The sequence below is a fragment of the Netta rufina genome, assembly GCF_964035555.1.
Source record: "Netta rufina genome assembly, chromosome: 18".
Classification (NCBI taxonomy): domain Eukaryota; kingdom Metazoa; phylum Chordata; class Aves; order Anseriformes; family Anatidae; genus Netta; species Netta rufina.
The window spans coordinates 8,697,858-8,714,370 of record NC_140142.1 but is presented as its reverse complement, the minus strand read 5'-3'; the positions used below and the strand labels follow the sequence as shown (position 1 = coordinate 8,714,370).

General features: G+C 55.8%; 2 protein-coding genes across 2 annotated transcripts; both read right to left on the bottom strand.

Moving 5' to 3' along the window:
- Window positions 1-471: 471 nt before the first annotated feature.
- On the bottom strand, window positions 472-5,780 carry LOC311216378 (scavenger receptor cysteine-rich type 1 protein M130-like; the record flags this gene model as incomplete). Its single annotated transcript, XM_084297920.1, has 9 exons — window positions 472-569; window positions 1,193-1,345; window positions 2,051-2,146; window positions 2,810-2,971; window positions 3,414-3,728; window positions 4,055-4,369; window positions 4,450-4,767; window positions 4,876-5,181; window positions 5,591-5,780. 9 exons carry the CDS (start codon window positions 5,778-5,780, stop codon window positions 472-474), a joined length of 1,953 nt encoding a protein of 650 aa, XP_084154046.1.
- A 9,123-nt stretch (window positions 5,781-14,903) lies between these two features.
- On the bottom strand, window positions 14,904-15,854 carry LOC311216377 (olfactory receptor 14A16-like; the record flags this gene model as incomplete). The annotated part of the gene is made up of 1 exon (XM_084297919.1): window positions 14,904-15,854. One exon carries the CDS (start codon window positions 15,852-15,854, stop codon window positions 14,904-14,906), a length of 951 nt encoding a protein of 316 aa, XP_084154045.1.
- Between the last annotated feature and the right edge of the window lie 659 nt (window positions 15,855-16,513).

Below are 16,513 nucleotides of genomic sequence, written 5' to 3'. Positions count from 1 at the left end.
GCCCTCCAGCCAGTTCTTCACCCAGAGAAGACTATACACAGCCATGAGAGATGACCCAAAGGGATTAAATAGATGCTCCAAGAGGTGTTCCAGCCCACCATCCCACTACCAAAAGCACCTCCCAGCCTGCAGCAGAGGAGCCTGCTGGGGAAGAGCTGGAAGGCTGTGGGGACCCACCAGCAGGAGCTGGTGCCAAGTCCTGCCCAAGGGTCCAAGACATCGCCCTGTTCAGCTCTTTTACCTGATCTTTCCCTGCCTGTGGGTGCTGGGAAGACATCCTTGGGCTTCATGGGGGCCCAAGGCAGCAGAAGGTGGGCACTGCAAGGGAGTGTCTCATGGGACTTCCCAGAGATCCACTTTGCCTGGAAACTGCCTGTGGCTGGCAGGACGGAAACGTCTCTGTCAGTAGGAATAGTGTCCAGGGACCAGGGGCTCTGTCAGCCCCAAAGCCAGACCCCGATCCTGCTGGCTCTAAGATGTGTCCCTTCCCAGCCATTGCATCTTTGAGCTCCTCTCCACTCCATCAGCCTCAGGGAGATGTCCAGAAACATGGTCAGGGAAGACTGGATCTGGGGCAAAGCCCCCAGAGGGTTTTAATATGAACAAATACCAACATGCAGCATAAAAACAGGGGAATACCAAGAAGGCAAATACCCATGTGCATCTGCTGACTGCTGGAAAAGGGAGACCAGACAATTCCCTGGCACTCACGGCTCTTCCAGTGGCACTGAGCTTTCCTCCCTCCCGGCTGCACCCAGCTGTTCAGCAGGGCTGGGCTCTGCTGGCCTGGGGCTCTGGAACTCTTGTGCAGGGGGCTCTGGTGTCACATCCTGGGTGTCCTCATGGGGACATGCCAGAGACACCTCTTCAACATCGTCATAGCCCGTGCTCCCCAGGAAAGGTGATGAGGTGTGTCCATCAGCTCCAGGGACCCCAGCACTTCTCTGGGAGCGCAGGCTTCCCCCTGTAAGCATCAAGGCAGGCTGCTGTGGTTGGGCCTGTGGGGTGCCCCTCGGGCCTGTTTATCACCTTCCTCGTCTTCACCAGCCTGAGACATTTGTCCCATTCTCCAGCCCCCACAAAATGTCCCAGGACAGGTTCTCCATGGATGGTCAGGCTTTCAATATGGCATGGATTCTCCTACGCCTGGGGTTGGCACCTAGGAAGTGGCAGTGCTGCATTGCCCTCTCACCTGTGGCTGCATCCCTGCGCCCATCTCCTTCCTCTGGTGTCCTGGGCACTTCCCAGTCCCCCTGCCCAGGGACAGGATCCTCCCCAGGGTCAGAAACCTCCCCAGCATCATCATAGCCATCTGCTGGGTAACCTCCGGGCAGGACAGGGACATCTGAAAGGAGAGGGAAGGTGGTGGCAATGAGAAGAGATGTCCTGCAGAGCAGAGGGTGGGAGGGTGTGTGGGACACAGGGCTGACATGCTGCTGGTGTGAGGGTCACAGCAGAGCCTTCATGCTTCCAGCTCTGTTGATAATACTCGGTGGCACTGCTGTTCATCTGGTCTGTCTGCAGGGAGGAGAAATGGAGCCCTTCCTCCCCCCTCACCACCTCTTATACCTGGGTCTGGCCACAGACCATCCTCCTCCTCATGTGCCTGGGGTAGGGCTGCAGCTGGGTCAGGGACCCATCTGAAAAGGAGCCTGCAGAGAGCTGCAGTGGGTGCTGTGGGATGAGCCCTGCTGCCCTGACTGGTGGTCAGCACTGCTGGGGATGGGCACCCACAGAGCTGGGGGTGCATGAGGAGGAGACCAGTTCCTTGGAAAGAGACAATTCTCAGAGGGACTCCAACAGCTGCCCTGGGAAAGCCCTTCACTTAGTCCTTGATTCAGGGCCAGGCAGAGAGGAGCTATCCCCTCTGGGATGGGCAGAGCCGGTGTGGAGGAAGCTCCTCTTTGGGGCTCAGCACCTGGATGCTCTCCCAAAATCCCCACAGCCCAGCGATTTTGGGGACCATGGGCAGGAGCTGCAGGACACAGCCCTGGTCTGGGGCAGGGAGAAAGGGCCCCGCAGATGTGCCTCCACAGGGACCTGCACCCACCTGAGAGACTGAACCTCGGCTGCTTCTCCCACGCCAGGCTGTAAGCGATCTCCTCGTACACGGCCTCAGCGAAGGGCTCCCCAGCTCTCCCGGAGCCTGGGGACAGAGGCAGGGCTGGTCTGGGAATGGGCAGAGAGGGACAGGACCCCACTGGGTTCCCTCAGCCCCATTCCCTAGGCCAGCACAGGGCTGTCCCCACAGCACAGCCCCACTGTGTTGTGTTGGCACTGAGGCCACATCCCCAGGGAGGGCAGCATCCCCATGGAGATGGTCTGGGGCAGCCTCACACCATCCCTTTGGAGACAGCCCTTGTGCCCCTTTGGTCCCTGGGTCACATCCCACTGCAGACCCTACACCAGTTCCCTCATTCCTCCTCCCCATGGAGCTCCTCCATCTCTGCCCCACACAGCAATAGCACAGCCCGTGCCCTGTTGGGAGGTGGCTGACACCACAGTGATGGATTCTGCTGCCCCATGCTCCTCCTGCCAGTGCTGCCCAGAGCACTGCCAGCAGTGCATCCTCCCCATCTCACCCAGCCCAGCTCTCACATTTCTCTTCTCACCCCAGAACTGATGCCTCAGGATCTGGGCTCTCTCCACCCCTTGATGTTGGTGCCCCATGGTCTGTCAGTCAGTGGGGCAGCACATGGGGCAGGAGGCAGCACACAGCTCTGCCTGTACCCCAGAACACCAACACCCTCAGCACCCCCAGCCCTGCCAGGAGTCATCTCCCCTCCAGGACCACTGGGGAAGGACCCACCTCTGCGCCGAGCCCTGGCGCTTCGCACCTGCCCAGCCAGGAGGGCCAGGAGCAGGCAGAGGAGGGCCAGGAGCAGGTAGAGGAGGGCCCCCAGGATGATGCAGATGATGACAGGCACCGAGAGTCTCTCGCTGATGGTGGTCGGACGACCCCGTGGGGGATCTGCATGAACAGGAACATGGCAGGGGCAGCGTCAGACAGAGGTTGGGGGCAGGACATGCCACTCCTGACCACACAAGGCAACAGGGGCTGGGGACGACATGGCTGGGTGATGGGGCAGCTCCCACCCTGCTGGGTACCTCACAGACTTCCACCAGCTCCCACATATTCCCTCGAGTCTCACAGCCCAGCACGTAGCCCCCTCCTCCCAACTGGTCTTCTCTGAGACCCCACCTGGAGGTGCCTCTGCATCCCCCAGGGGCTGCTGGCAGCCTGACCAGGTACTGCTGGTGGGCATGGGTAGCTTTGAAAGCTGAAGTCACCTTTGTTCCTCCAGCAGCTACAAGGTCTAATGCAGAAAGTCAAAGCTTCTCTGGGTTCCTTCTCTGCATTTCACCTTGTCCAGTGGGGAACAGGACCTGGTGCCTTGATGGCTCAGATTTACCATTGCAGATGATGTGGGTCTCTTCTCGGCTGTCATTACACGACTGCGGATGCCAGGGAGCAGAGGGACACTGCCAGAAGGAGCTGTTGCTCTTCCCACACTCCACGTGATCCAGCCATGCAGTACCAGACAGCTTGGCATAATTAGAATGCGTTTCCAGTTCCCCTTCATTCCCGCAGCCCAGCTCCTTGCACACCAGTGACACCGTCTCGGTGGTCATGAAGTTGGAGCAAACGCTTCCCCACTTCCCATTGTAGAAAACCTGCAGGCGCCCAGAGCAGCCGTTGCTGTTCTCCAGACTCAGGGCCATGAACTCTGGAAGGAGGAAAGGCCCCAGACAGAACAGGCTGGTCTGGGGCTGGTGGTACAGAGGCTCCTCTGCACCCCAGGTGCTCAGGAATTTGGAGGCACAGCCAGCAAATCTCTTTTGCATCTGGGGGCAGAGAGGTCTCTGAAATACTCCTTTGCCCTCCCCACTCACTGTCAGGGTGGATGGGCTCCCAAGAGTCTGTGTGAGGTTTTCCCCAGGATGGGCTTGGGCAGGGGACCCAAGGCAGCCAGGGACATCACCGGCCTTGCCCAGCTCTGCCCTCACCCTAGTCTCTGAGGCTCCAGCTCCCAGCCCCACTCCCAGCACAGACCTGAACAGATGACTCCCGCGTCCTCCTTGTGCCCGCAGTCGTGCTGCCCCCAGGCCTCGGCAGGGCAGTCCCAGAGAGCAGCTTCGGCCCCGGAGCAGTTGACGCCATCCAGCCAGATCTGCCCGGAGCCTTCCCCAAACCGAGCAGAGCCGGCTGCCTCCAGGGCCCCTCCGCAGCCCAGCTGGCGGCAAACGACGGCGGCGTCGGCCAGGTCCCAGGCGTCGTCGCAGACGGTGCCCCAGCGCCCCTGGTAGTAGATCTCCACTCTCCCGGCACAGCGCCCGGCCCCGTCCACCAGCCGCACCCGCTGGCTCCCTGCAGCAGGGAGAACCCCGGCCATCAGGGGCTTGCTGCCCTCCCAGCCCCACACCTGGGGGACGTGCAGCACCACTCACCCCGGCACACGACCCCCACGTCCTCCATGATCCCTTCTGCCGGTGTGCTCTGAGGCAGGGAGGTGTTGCAGAGGCTCAGGTTAGCCTTGTGCCCTGCACACCGCACCCCACGCAGCCCCACAGGTCCTGGTCCTCGCTCCGCCCTCACGGGGGTGTAGGCTGCCTCTGCCTCTCTGCACTGCAGCTGCCGGCACACCACGCTGGCCTCCTGCATGTCCCACTGCTCATCCAGGACTCTGCCCCACGTCCCGTGCTGGAAGACCTCCACGCGCCCATCGCACCGGCTCCCTCCGCCCACCAGCCGCAGGGACTTGGGGCCTGGCGAGAGGAGAAATTCAGCCTGGCACTGCCGTGGGGTCCCCAGCTGTGGGTGGCCGTGTCACACACCAGGGGCAAATGGACTTTGCAGCACTGCCCAGCACTCACCTGAGCAAATGACAGCAGCAGCGTTCTCCTGGGAGCACGGCGAGGCCCCCAGGGCAGTCACCGGGCACTGCCCCAGGTGGGCTTCAGTCCCGTCACAGTGGAACGAGTCTCTCCAGATGGGGCCGGTTCCTCTCCCAAAATGCCCTCCTCCAGGAATGGACTCAGCAAAGCCACAGCCGAGGTGCCGACAGAGAACGTGGGCGTCCGACAGGTCCCAGCGGGAGGCACAGAGGGTGCCCCACGTCCCCAGCACCTCCACCTCCACCCTGCCCTCACACGCTTTGCTGCCGTTCACCAGCCTGAACCCTGTGTACACAAGGACAAAGGAGGGTGAGAGAGGCCACATTTGTGCTCTTGCTCCCACAGGAGCTGCAGGAGTGGCCAAAGAGACAACGTGCCTTTCTCCTCCTGCAGCACTCTAATTTTAGGGCTGCAGACCACCACCTCTCCTCACATCTCCCCCACCCAGCACAGCCCAGTGCCCACACTGCTCTCCAGCTCCAACCACAGCCCCCATGGCCATCATCCCACTCAAAGTCCTTACGTGTGCAGGTGACATGAGTGCCATTGCTGTGGGTGCAGGCCTTGTCCTTGGGGGCCCCCGTGGGGCAGAAGGAGAGGACGGATTCATTCCCCACACACTGCAGCTCTCTGTCCCAGACAGGACCGGCCCCTTCTCCCAGCTGAGCTGCCCCATGGACAGACAGGGCTGTGCCACACTGCAGCTCCCTGCACACCACCTCGGCAGCTTTGGCACCAAAGTGGGAGTGACAGACAGCTTTCCACTGGTCCCTGTCGTGGACCTCCACACTTCCTGAGCAGGGGCTGTCCCCTCCGACCAGCCGGACAAATCCTGGAGCAACCAAGGAGACCTGTGAATTCCCAGAGCCCTCTGGCACTTCCATGCCCACCTCCCACCTCATCCCTAAAGTGGCCAGATTCAGAGCTCCATGGCCAGCCCAGCAGCTCTCCATGGGTGCTGATGGCACAAAGAGGTCAGGGCCCCCCTGCTGCTTCTCAGAAACCAGCCCAGCACCCATGTCCTCTTTTCCAAGCCCCCAGCTGCAGACACCGCTCAAACTGCTGCTGCCCGGAGTCCCTGGGCTGCCTGGCCCCAGACCCAGCACTGCAGCACCTGCAGCACGTGGGCCCAGGGAAACAGGCCCAGGAACTCGTGGCTACTTCAGCCTGCTCTGCCCCACAAGGCTCAGGCCAGTTAGAAGAAATCCTTGGAGCTGCCAAAAAGCCCCTTTTTCCCAGGGGCTGCTGGGGCTCTTGGGGAGCTGCTGTTACATGGGGCACATCTGGGGAGCAGGTTAAGGAGCGGGTGTCCTCAGGGAGGGATAGTGTGGTGCCAGGCATGCACATCCCCAGCCACCAGCCAGACAGAGGGCAGGAGAGCAGGCAGAGAGCAGCCCTGGGTTGACACAAGCTCCTGGTGTGAGGGCAGGCAGAGAGGAGAGCCAGGAGGTGCTGGCACAGCCCCTGGGGCACAGGGCAGGCAGGAGAGGCTGAGCAGTGGGTCAGCACTGCCTGGAGGGGCCATGTCACTGGGGGCTGCCTCTCTTGGGGTGACCCTGGGACAGGAACAAGGTGCCACTTGCCACCCTGCTCCTCTGCCCAAGCCCAGTGCTCCTGCCCTCTGAGCAGCCCCTCTGCTTTGGCCACAGTTCTCTTGTCTGCCAGGGGTACAACCCAAAAGTCCTGGGCCATTGCACGCCCTTCCCTGAGGCTGCTGGTGGCTGGGGGAGCTGCTCTAGATTCCCCTGGCATAGGGACCAGCCTGCCAGACAGGGCCTGGGCAAATGGAAGAGAAAGATGGGAACCAGGCAGCACAGTGGGGAAGGGTGAGGGCTTTCCTCTACCAGCCCCAGGCACCTCCCCAGGGTTGGCTGCTCCAGCTTCAGGGCCAGGCTCAGTGTGCTCCCACAGGGCTTTCCCCAGGGACAAGGGACACCAGCAGTGTACAAGTGTCCCTTGTACTCCAGCTCAGAGTAAAACTTGACACAAAGAGCCATGTTCTGGTGTCCACTTGTTGATTCCTGAGCTCACAGCCAGGTCCTTTAGAAGTGTCCTCGTCCCAGAAGTAGGGAACAAGTTCAGTCCTTACCTGAGCATGTCACTCCAGCATCCTCACTGTGTAAGCAATATGTTTGACCCCATCCACTGTGTGTGCAGTCAGACAGGGCAGACTCGGTGCCACGACAGCCAACAAAATTCATCCAAATGCGCCCAGATCCCGGCCCAAAGTGTGCATTCCGATGAGCTTTGAGAGCAACCCCACAGCCCAGCTGCCTACAAACCACTGCAGCATCAGTCATGTCCCAGGAGAAATGACACACGGTCCCCCACTGGTCCTGGTGTTTCACCTCCACTCTCCCAGCACAGCGACTGCCGCCATCCGCCAGCCTCACCTCTGCAGCCCCTTCAAACACCAACACAGGAAGGGTCAGGAGAGTTTTGAGCCCCACATTGCATGTCCGTGAGGAACCCCTCCCCAGGCAGAGTCACAGGTCCCAGGGTGGGATCCCTGTCCCCATAGGCTGTCTCAGGGGCAGTGGGGGGTTCCTCCTCTCCTCATGGGCTATGCTGGGCTGGGGGTACCCAGCTCTAGCCCTCCTGAGCCATTTGCTGCCCCACAGCCCTCACCACCTCCTCCCACCCCAGTGGCCCCCTGTCCTGCCCATGCCCACCCACACACAACCCCCAGCCCTGCACAGGGCTCCCACTCCTCCCCATCCCAGTGTCCCCCAAACAGACCCATGCCCCTGAGCAGCTTCCATTGCCCATTTTCTGCCACACGCACCTCCCAAACCCACTGTCTGGGTTGACCACAAGGATACCAACTGCCCACGTCCCTTCCCCATCCCTGCTGTCAGACTGGCCCCTGTGCTTGACTAGGGCCCCCAAGAAGAGCACCTCTTGGTGCAGATGCCCCAGTCACCTTCTGTTAATGGGACACAACCTGCCCTCCTGGAGTCTGTGTTTCCCCAGGTCCCAGGGGCAGGGAACAGCACACAACCCCCCTGGGGCATCCCACACATTGGCTGTGCCCTGGAGATCACTGAGGGCCATTCACTGTCTGGGCCTTCTCCAGACCCAGAGACACCGAGCTGGGGAACAAGGGGTCGCAAAAGGGTACCCAAGGACAAGGTGTCTAGAAATGAAGCCAGGTGTGGGCTGCCAAAAACATGGGAGATGTGAAAATGGATTACCCCCTCCCACCCAGACAGGCACAGATTAAAGAACAGAGCTGAGAGACTGAGAACCTTCTGCCTCTCATATCAGTGGTGCCTGAAAACAACCCCACTCCCAGAGAGATCCCAATGACCCCACTGCTGCCCACTGTCCCAAGGCTGTGGAACAGAGAAGCTGGCACTTACCTCTGCAAGGCTGCACCCAGAGGAACAGCCACAGCACCCAAGGGAAAAGGAGTCCCTCTGTCCCCATCCTGAGGCTCCTGTCCTGACAGCACAGCCCTGCTGCTGGAGTTCCTGGGGACCCACAGGGCAATGGCGATGATGGGAGGGCAATATATCTGTGCAGATGCTGTCCCAGCTGCAGGAGGAGCCAATCGAAGCAGCAGGCACCTTTTTAGAAGTTATCGGCACTTATCTCCCCTCCGACACAGCCCAGCTCTCCAATGAACTTCTCCAGCGCTCTTCATGACCATATATGAGGGACGGCTCCGCTGCGGGTCTCACGTCACTGCGGTGGGAGATCATCGTGGGGTAGGGCTGGGTGTGGGGGCAGATGGCTCTGACACCCCTTGCAGCCTGCTGTGGGAGCACGGAGCATCTCCTAAGCTGTAGCATCCAAGAGCCCAAGGTGTGATTGTCCGGCCGTCTCTGAGCCATGGGATCCACGGGGCTGGTCCTGCAGCAGGGCTGTCAGGCTGTGAAGAGACCAGCCCCTGCCCCTGCTACAGCCCCCGCTGTGCTGGCAGCAGCGGCTGGGAAAGGCCCTTGGGCAGGGCCAGAGCCCCATTATGGGGGTGCTGGCTGTCCCGTCCCTCCCCAGGGGGGTCCCGGCAGCAGCCAGAGCTGGTCCAGGGCCTGCCCTGGCAGCAGAGCTGCAGCCCAGAGCCTCAGGCGTCTCCCTGGCTCTCAGCGTGTCACCCAGGGGCCGTTATTCCCCGCGGCGGGTCGGGAGCTGGAGCCTGCCTGCCACTGCAGGTGCACAAACCGCAGCCCACGTGACATGGCGCCCGGGCAGGAAGACGGTGGTTTCCTCCTGGCCCTGTGCCCAGGTATGGCCCTGCGGTGCCTCCTCACAGCTCCAAGCCTGGCACAGTCCAAGAAGTGTTGGGACAATGCTCTCAGATGTACAGTTTATTATATATATATACAAATATAAATACACACACATATATATACATTTTATATTTTTAATAGAACACACGTTTTTATGAATATATACAATATATATATATTACTTATACATTATTATATTTTTATATATTTTATTAGATTAAATATTATTCTTATATATTTCATGTATTATTATATAGTTCATATTATGATATATAATTACTGATATTATATTATACATTATATTATATTTTTATTTGATAAATATTTATATTACATAAAGTATTCCAGTATATTATACAGTATTATGTTATATTATACAGTATAATATATATTAATTATATTATATATTTTATCTTATTTTAATTTATTTTTCATCACATTAATTTTACATGCATTATACATATGTAAAAGGTTTATTTTTTATAAATATATACATTACATATTTTACTATTTTTAAAATATATTTACAGTTTGTATAGTTTTTTAGATACATATATAATTTATTTTATTGTCTGGTGGCTGGAGTTGGACTCACTGATCCTTGATTCTTTCCAACTCGGGCTATTTCATGATTCTGCCCAATACAGCTCCAGGTGATGCCATAGCATCTTCACCTGCCATGGGCCTGCTCCTGGCCTATATTCAGACAGCAATGACCTCACAAACACCTACACAAGTTCTTGGCCTGTTCCAGGCCTGCCACCTCCTCAGGCACCAGTGACCTCACAGGTATCTGTACAATCCGTGGGCCTTGCCCTGACCTATCAGCTAATTGATCACCAGTGACCTCCCCACAGACCCACACAAGCCATGTGCTTATTCCTGGCCTCCTGGCTTCTCAGGCACCAGGGTCCTCCCAGCATCTAGCACAGGCCACCCTTGCTCTCAGCCAGTTAGTTACACAGGCACCACTGGCATCCAAATGACATCCACAGGCCAGGGGCCTGCTCCTGGCCTATCAACTCCTCAGCTGACCATGACCTCATATGCACATGCTGCCTAATGGAAGGTGTCCCTGCCTGTAGCAGAGGGATGTGGACTAGACGGTCACTAGAATTCCTACAACCCAAACCATTCTATGACTCTGTGATTCTCTGATATCCTTGCAGCTGATGCATACTCGCCATGGAAGTAGTCAGGCTCCAGTGACCTCCCAAGAACTTATACAGCCATGCACCTGCTCCTGCCCTGTTGGCTACTCAGCCAAGAGTGGCATCACAAGTCCATTCCCCAGGCATGGGTCTCCTTCCTGCCTGTCATCTTCTCAGGCTCCGGTGACCTCACAAGCTCTTACGAGAGCTGTGGGCCTGCTGCTGGTCTGTCAGCTCCACAGACACCACTGACCTGAGCACCACATAGACACCTGTTTGGTTTCTGTTCCCAATGAAGTAGTGTGATGCACCAGTAGACAGGTGCCTGGGGTTTCTGTCGGATTTCAGGAATAATCAAGCATGGGGTGCCATCGGTGACATGACATCATAAGCTCCCAAAGACCCACACAAGACATGTGCTTATTCCTGGCCTACTGGCTTCTCAGGCATCACGGTCCTCACAGCGCCTAGCACAGGCCACCCTTGCTCTCAGCCTGTCAGCTACTCAGGCACCACTGTTATCACAGGAATATTCACCTGCCATGGGCCTGCTCGTGGCCTATCAGATCTTCAGCTGACAGTGACCTCATAAGCACAGATGATCTATTGGAAGATGTCAGAGTCCCTGTCCATGATGGGTGGTGGCTGCTCATGTTCAGCTGGCTGTTGACCAAATCCCCAGGTGCTTTTCTTCTGGACAGCTTTCCAGCCACTCTTCCCCAAGCCTATGCTACTGCATGGGGTTGTTATGATCCAAGTGCAGAAGCATTGTTGAATGTCATGTGATTGGACTCAGTCCATCAATCTAGCCTTTCCACATCCCTCTGCAAAGCTTTCCTACCCCCAAGCAGATCAACTGTCCCACCTAACTTCTTGTCATCTGCAGATATACTGAGGGTGTACTTGATCCTCTCATTCGGATCATAGATCTAAATATTAAATAAAACTGGACCCAATCCCAAGCCCTGGGGAATGTCAATGATGACTAAACTGGACATCTGGACAACTGACTCCAACTGGACTGAACTCCCTTCACTCCCTCACTCTTTGAGCATGGCCATTTAGAAAGTTCTTCAACCAGCAAACTGTACACTTGTCCAAGCCATGAGCGGCCAGATGGGTTGTCATTCTGCAGGGCTACTTCTGATGAGGCTGAGTGCATACTAAGATGTAGCTCCTTCTTTTATGCTTTTTCTAATGCCCTGTTCTCGGTCCTTTCAAATCAACTAAGCATGAATCTGGTGTTTGTGATGAGCTGGTGCTCAGGTCGTGTTCCAGTTACTTGCTATATCATGTATCATTGTGGTTGAGTTTGTACAGCACTGGCATTCTCGCACTCCCTTGTATCTCTGTTTGCTTGAGTCTGCGGTGTCAATGGTAGTTCAGGAAGACTGGGAGGGGAGTGGCTTCAGGGGAAGCACGAGGTTGCTTCTGTCACAGTGGGACTTTGGTCTGCCTGCACAGTTCAGTGGCTCAAGCTGTGACACAGCCAGGAGTTCCACACTTCAAGGGAATCCCAAAGGTAGTTCCTTCCTGAAGGGCAATGCCATCCTGAGTCCTGTCCTTGCCTGTGCAGCATCTATCAAAGGGTCAATGAACATTTGTCCTCATAAGAAAGGCCCCATCACAATGGGCTGCCTAGAGCTGGGCTCCTCTCCACAGTTCTGACCTGGAGTCTTCTCCTGCAGGGCCTCTCCCTGGACTGCATCCTCCTTCAGGCCACATCCACCTGCTCCCACGTGGGGTCTTCCATCAGTTGCCATGTGGAGATCTGCTCCAACATGGTGCACCATGGGCTGCAGGGAAACTTCTTCTCTATCACCTGGAGCACTTCCACACCCTATTTCTTCATTGACCTTGGTGTCTACAGGGTTGTTTCTCTCAGCTTCATGAGGCCAAACTGCTTCAGTTAGGTGACTAAACCAAAAGAATACAGCATTTGGGGATTAGGTGTTCAGGTTAGGGTTTAGGGATTAGATCTTGCCTTCCAGGGTTAGTAGTTGGCCAGAGTATTAGAGGGAGGTCTGTGTTTACTGCGTTGGCTTCTAGTCTGTGTCTACTGTAGAGACTATGTTATGTTACGTTGGGATTTTCTTCAGGGCTCTGTTGAGGAATCATGTTAAGGCTGGAATTCCATGCTAGGGATGAAAGGCTGAGGAATAAGGTGAGAACTGAGCTAAGAGTGTATGGTAAGGCCTTATGGATTTGGGACTTGGCAAACCCACACCAGGTGAGATTTGGGGTTAGGAGTAAGAGTAGTGAATTCCTTGCAGAGAGAGGGATAGCATTTAGATTTAGGGGTAAGTAGGGCTTACAGTTACTGCTTCAAAATATTGCCAGGGCTTGACCTGGATGTTTTCCTAGTAAGTGTTGCAGCAGCACAGCCTTGCCTGAACCCCTCTCACCTCTTCCAGATCTTTCCTTTCTGTTAGCCAAGTCCCTCTTCTCTCCCCCAAATCTCCCACCTTTATTCTCTCAGCTTTCCCCTGGTCTCCCCAAATGTGTCACCCTGTTGGGGGCAGCTTTCTGAAGACCTTTATGACCTCAGAGGCTCTGCCTCCCTGCTGTTGTCCAGCCAGCTGCTGAGACAGAAGTTACCTCACAGCCAGCATCCACAAGGCTACAAAGAGGTGTTGTGCTCAGCAGGCCTCTTCCCAGCCCATCCAGGAATACCCGGTGCAGGGGATGCCCTGCACAATCCCTCAGGTACCCTGTGGGCTGAGCAGCTCATGCTTCAGAACACCTGCCACATGTCTGGACTCACATTTCCCTGGGAGTTCTTCAGCTCCTTCAGGGCATCCTGAAGGAAATGACCACCTCAATATGCAAAAAAATTATCAAGTACTGAGTGCACATGTTAGGGAAGTGTTCAAAACTCTCTGTGGTAGGTGAGAAAGTCTTCATGTCTAGATTTGTTTCATTCAAGTGCATTCCCAGGGCACATTGCCATCAAAGGAAAGTGACCTTGAGTCACTGTCTGTCCTACAGTATACTCCTAGGGAATATCTTATGGAACTTCTGCTCACTGGTAGTCATCTCTCCACACCCACATCTTGTGCACTCTCATATGGAGAATAAAGACATGGACTCCTGACACATTAATTTGATATCCCTCAGAGGAGGAAATATAAACCACTTGTGTAAGCTGTGGCAAGAGCCCAGTCTGGGAATGGTGGTTGCAAGGAGCTGTTCTGGGACCATTGCCCTGAGGCAGCATTTCCCAGAGTGTGCAGAGAACAATGGTCCATCCCAGCCCCTGCTCTGCTGGTCCTCCCTGTCTCACCCAGGAGGCCAGCTAAGCCCAGACGCTCCCAAGCTCTCCACACCTTCATCTCCTATCCTCTCCCCAACCCAGCCCAGAAGAGCATCCCATGCTGGGCAGACCCCAAAGCATCAAATGGAGAAGTGGAGGGCAGTGGCAGTATCTCTGCTGCTGCCATCTGCAGGAGATTCCCCTCCCACAGGCATCCTGCAGCCCCCCAGGCCAGCCCCACTCCCCAGCACAGCACAGCACCACACTGCTGGCCCTGGGGCTCCTCAAGCAGCACCATTGCGCACCCACAGTGCCCTGCTCTGTTCCCAGGACACCCCATGTCCCGCACAGCCTTGCCCCAGCCCAGCACGTCTGGGATGGTCTGAGTAGCCATTCCTGCAGCCCCTGCCCATGCTGCCCACAGCCCCCAGCTGGTGGTGCTGCTCTGCAGAGCAAGGCGGCTGTGGTGTGTGGAGCCATGGGGGCACTCTGCAGGGCCATGCTGGTCAAGCTGGGAAGGCAGAACCAGCTGGTGGGGGACACTGCCACTGACTGCCTCCCACACAAGTGGTTCCTTGGCCATGGATAGCCGGCACAGATAGCCGGCCTTCTTGAGAGTCAGAGACTCATGGAATAGCCCGAGCTGGAAGGGACCCACAAGGATCATTGAGTCAAACACATCTCCAATGTCAGGATATGTTTTGGGGTGATTCACTGTATTCAATCTATGAAATTTCACCAGAGGTATAACAACCAATTCAACAGAGAGCTTTCCCTATGCCTGCTGTGTTCCCTGGAGTAGCAGAGCTCTGCTTTTCCTGCTCCCACCCAGATTTAGCACCTCAGGGTGGCTCCACCTGGGACGTGCCTGTGCTCTATGGGTTCCATGTGCACACACTGTCCCTGCCAAGTGCTTGGGCTCTCCTGGCAGCTCCCACTTTCCTCCAGAAAGATGCCTGCCTTCCATCATCCCTCTCGCCTATTCTGTACAGAGGCAGGTGAATTCACTGTCTCTGTGGTGTTATCCAAGAATAGGGAACAATCACAGGTACACCCTGGCAGTGCTGCTGTGGCAGGATCCTTCTCCCCTCCACCTCTGCCATGTGTCCCTGAAGCTCCACCACAGGTCTACAAGGAAGGGTATCAGGCAAGTAAGTCAATGTATGGTCCTTTCTTTTATTAAAATACACAGAAAGCATGACCCACCATTTATACAAAGACTTGGAGTCACATGAGACAGGTACATACAGTGTAGGAAGGTATGACCAACGATGTTTCTTTCTGGGGAACACTATGAGAAGTAAAGCAAAGTAAAAAAGAAAAAAAAATAGAAACAAATAAAAAGATTTCTGGGTCTGTATACAGTTAACATTAAGAACACAGGCAGTTTATTCCTTCTGAAAAACCTCCATTCATCACTTTCCACATGGCTTCCTTCAGCTCCTGGTTCCTCATGCTGTAGATGAGGGGGTTCACTGCTGGAGGCACCACCGAGTACAGAACTGCCAGCAAAAGATTAAGGGAGGAGAAGGACATAGAGGGGGGTTTCAGGTAGGCAAAAAAGGCAGTGCTGATGAACAGAGAGACCACAGCCAGGTGAGGGAGGCATGTGGAAAAAGCTTTGTGCCAGCCCTGCTGTGAGGGGATCCTCAGCACGGCCCTGAAGATCTGCATGTAAGAAAGCACAAGGAAAACAAAACACCCAAAGGCTAAACACACACTAGGCACAATAAGCCCAACTTCTCTGAGGTAAGCATCTGAGCAGGAGAGCTTGAGGATCTGGGGAATTTCACAGAAGAACTGGTCCAGGGCATTGCCTTGGCAGAGGGGGAGGGAAAAGGTATTGGCAGTGTGCAGCACAGCATAGAGAAAGCCACTGCCCCAGGCAGCTGCTGCCATGTTGACACAAGTTTTGCTGGCCATTATGGTCCCGTAGTGCAGGGGTTTGCAGATGGCAATGTAGCGGTCATAGGCCATGATGATGAGAAGAGAAAACTCTGCTGAGATGAAAAAGAAAAAGAATAAAACTTGTATAGCACATTCCGAGTAGGAAATGGCCCTGGTGTCCCACAGGGAATTGGCCATGGCTTTGGGAACAGTGGTGGAGATGGATCCCAGGTCTAGGAGGGTGAGGTTGAGGAGGAAGAAGTACATGGGGGTGTGGAGGCGGTGGTCGCAGGCTATGGCTGTGAGGATGAGGCCGTTGCCCAGGAGGGCAGCCAGGTAGATGCCCAGGAAGAGCGCGAAGTGCAGGAGCTGCAGCTCGCGTGTGTCTGCGAATGGCAGGAGGAGGAACTCAGTGGGGAAGCTGCTGTTGGACATTTGCTGCCTCAGAACATGGTTGGCTGTCCATGGAGGAAAAGACTGTGTCAACTTAGAAAAACTTCTCTGCACAAAACCTCATTTGTGTTTCACAGAAACCCTCTCCACAAGACATACTGTCTATTCCCTATGAGCTCTGTTTCTTTCCGTCTAAGGGTGCCTAAGGGATCAGGTGGATCATTTGTGTGATCAGCATGATTCAGTACTGTGCTACGGTATGTGGTAAAGTGCATTGCACACGGATCTCAGATGCCCACAGTCCAGAGGCATGCTCTTTGAGCTTCTGCCCCTTCTAATAACCTGACAACTCTTATCATCATTATCATCCCCATGATTCACCCTCATGGCAGGCATGAAAGCAGAGAGTCCAGAGAGTGCCTTCCCTTCAGGTAGCTTCTGCCTTGGACTTCCCTGACAAGAATCTCCCCACAAAATTCCCTGGGGGTGCTGTGGAGCTCTGAGGAGCCTTCCCCAGGCAAGAGCCTTTGGGCACCAGCAGGACCCTGCCCTACCCTGTCCTGTAAGGGGGCTCCTTCCACCCACATCTTCTCCCCATAACACCCTGGGCAGCTCCCTGAGCAGGCTGAGTGCTGAGCCTGGCAGGTGGCAGAGGCCCTGCCCCGGCACACAGCCCCTGGGGCATGGCAGAAACCCTGCTC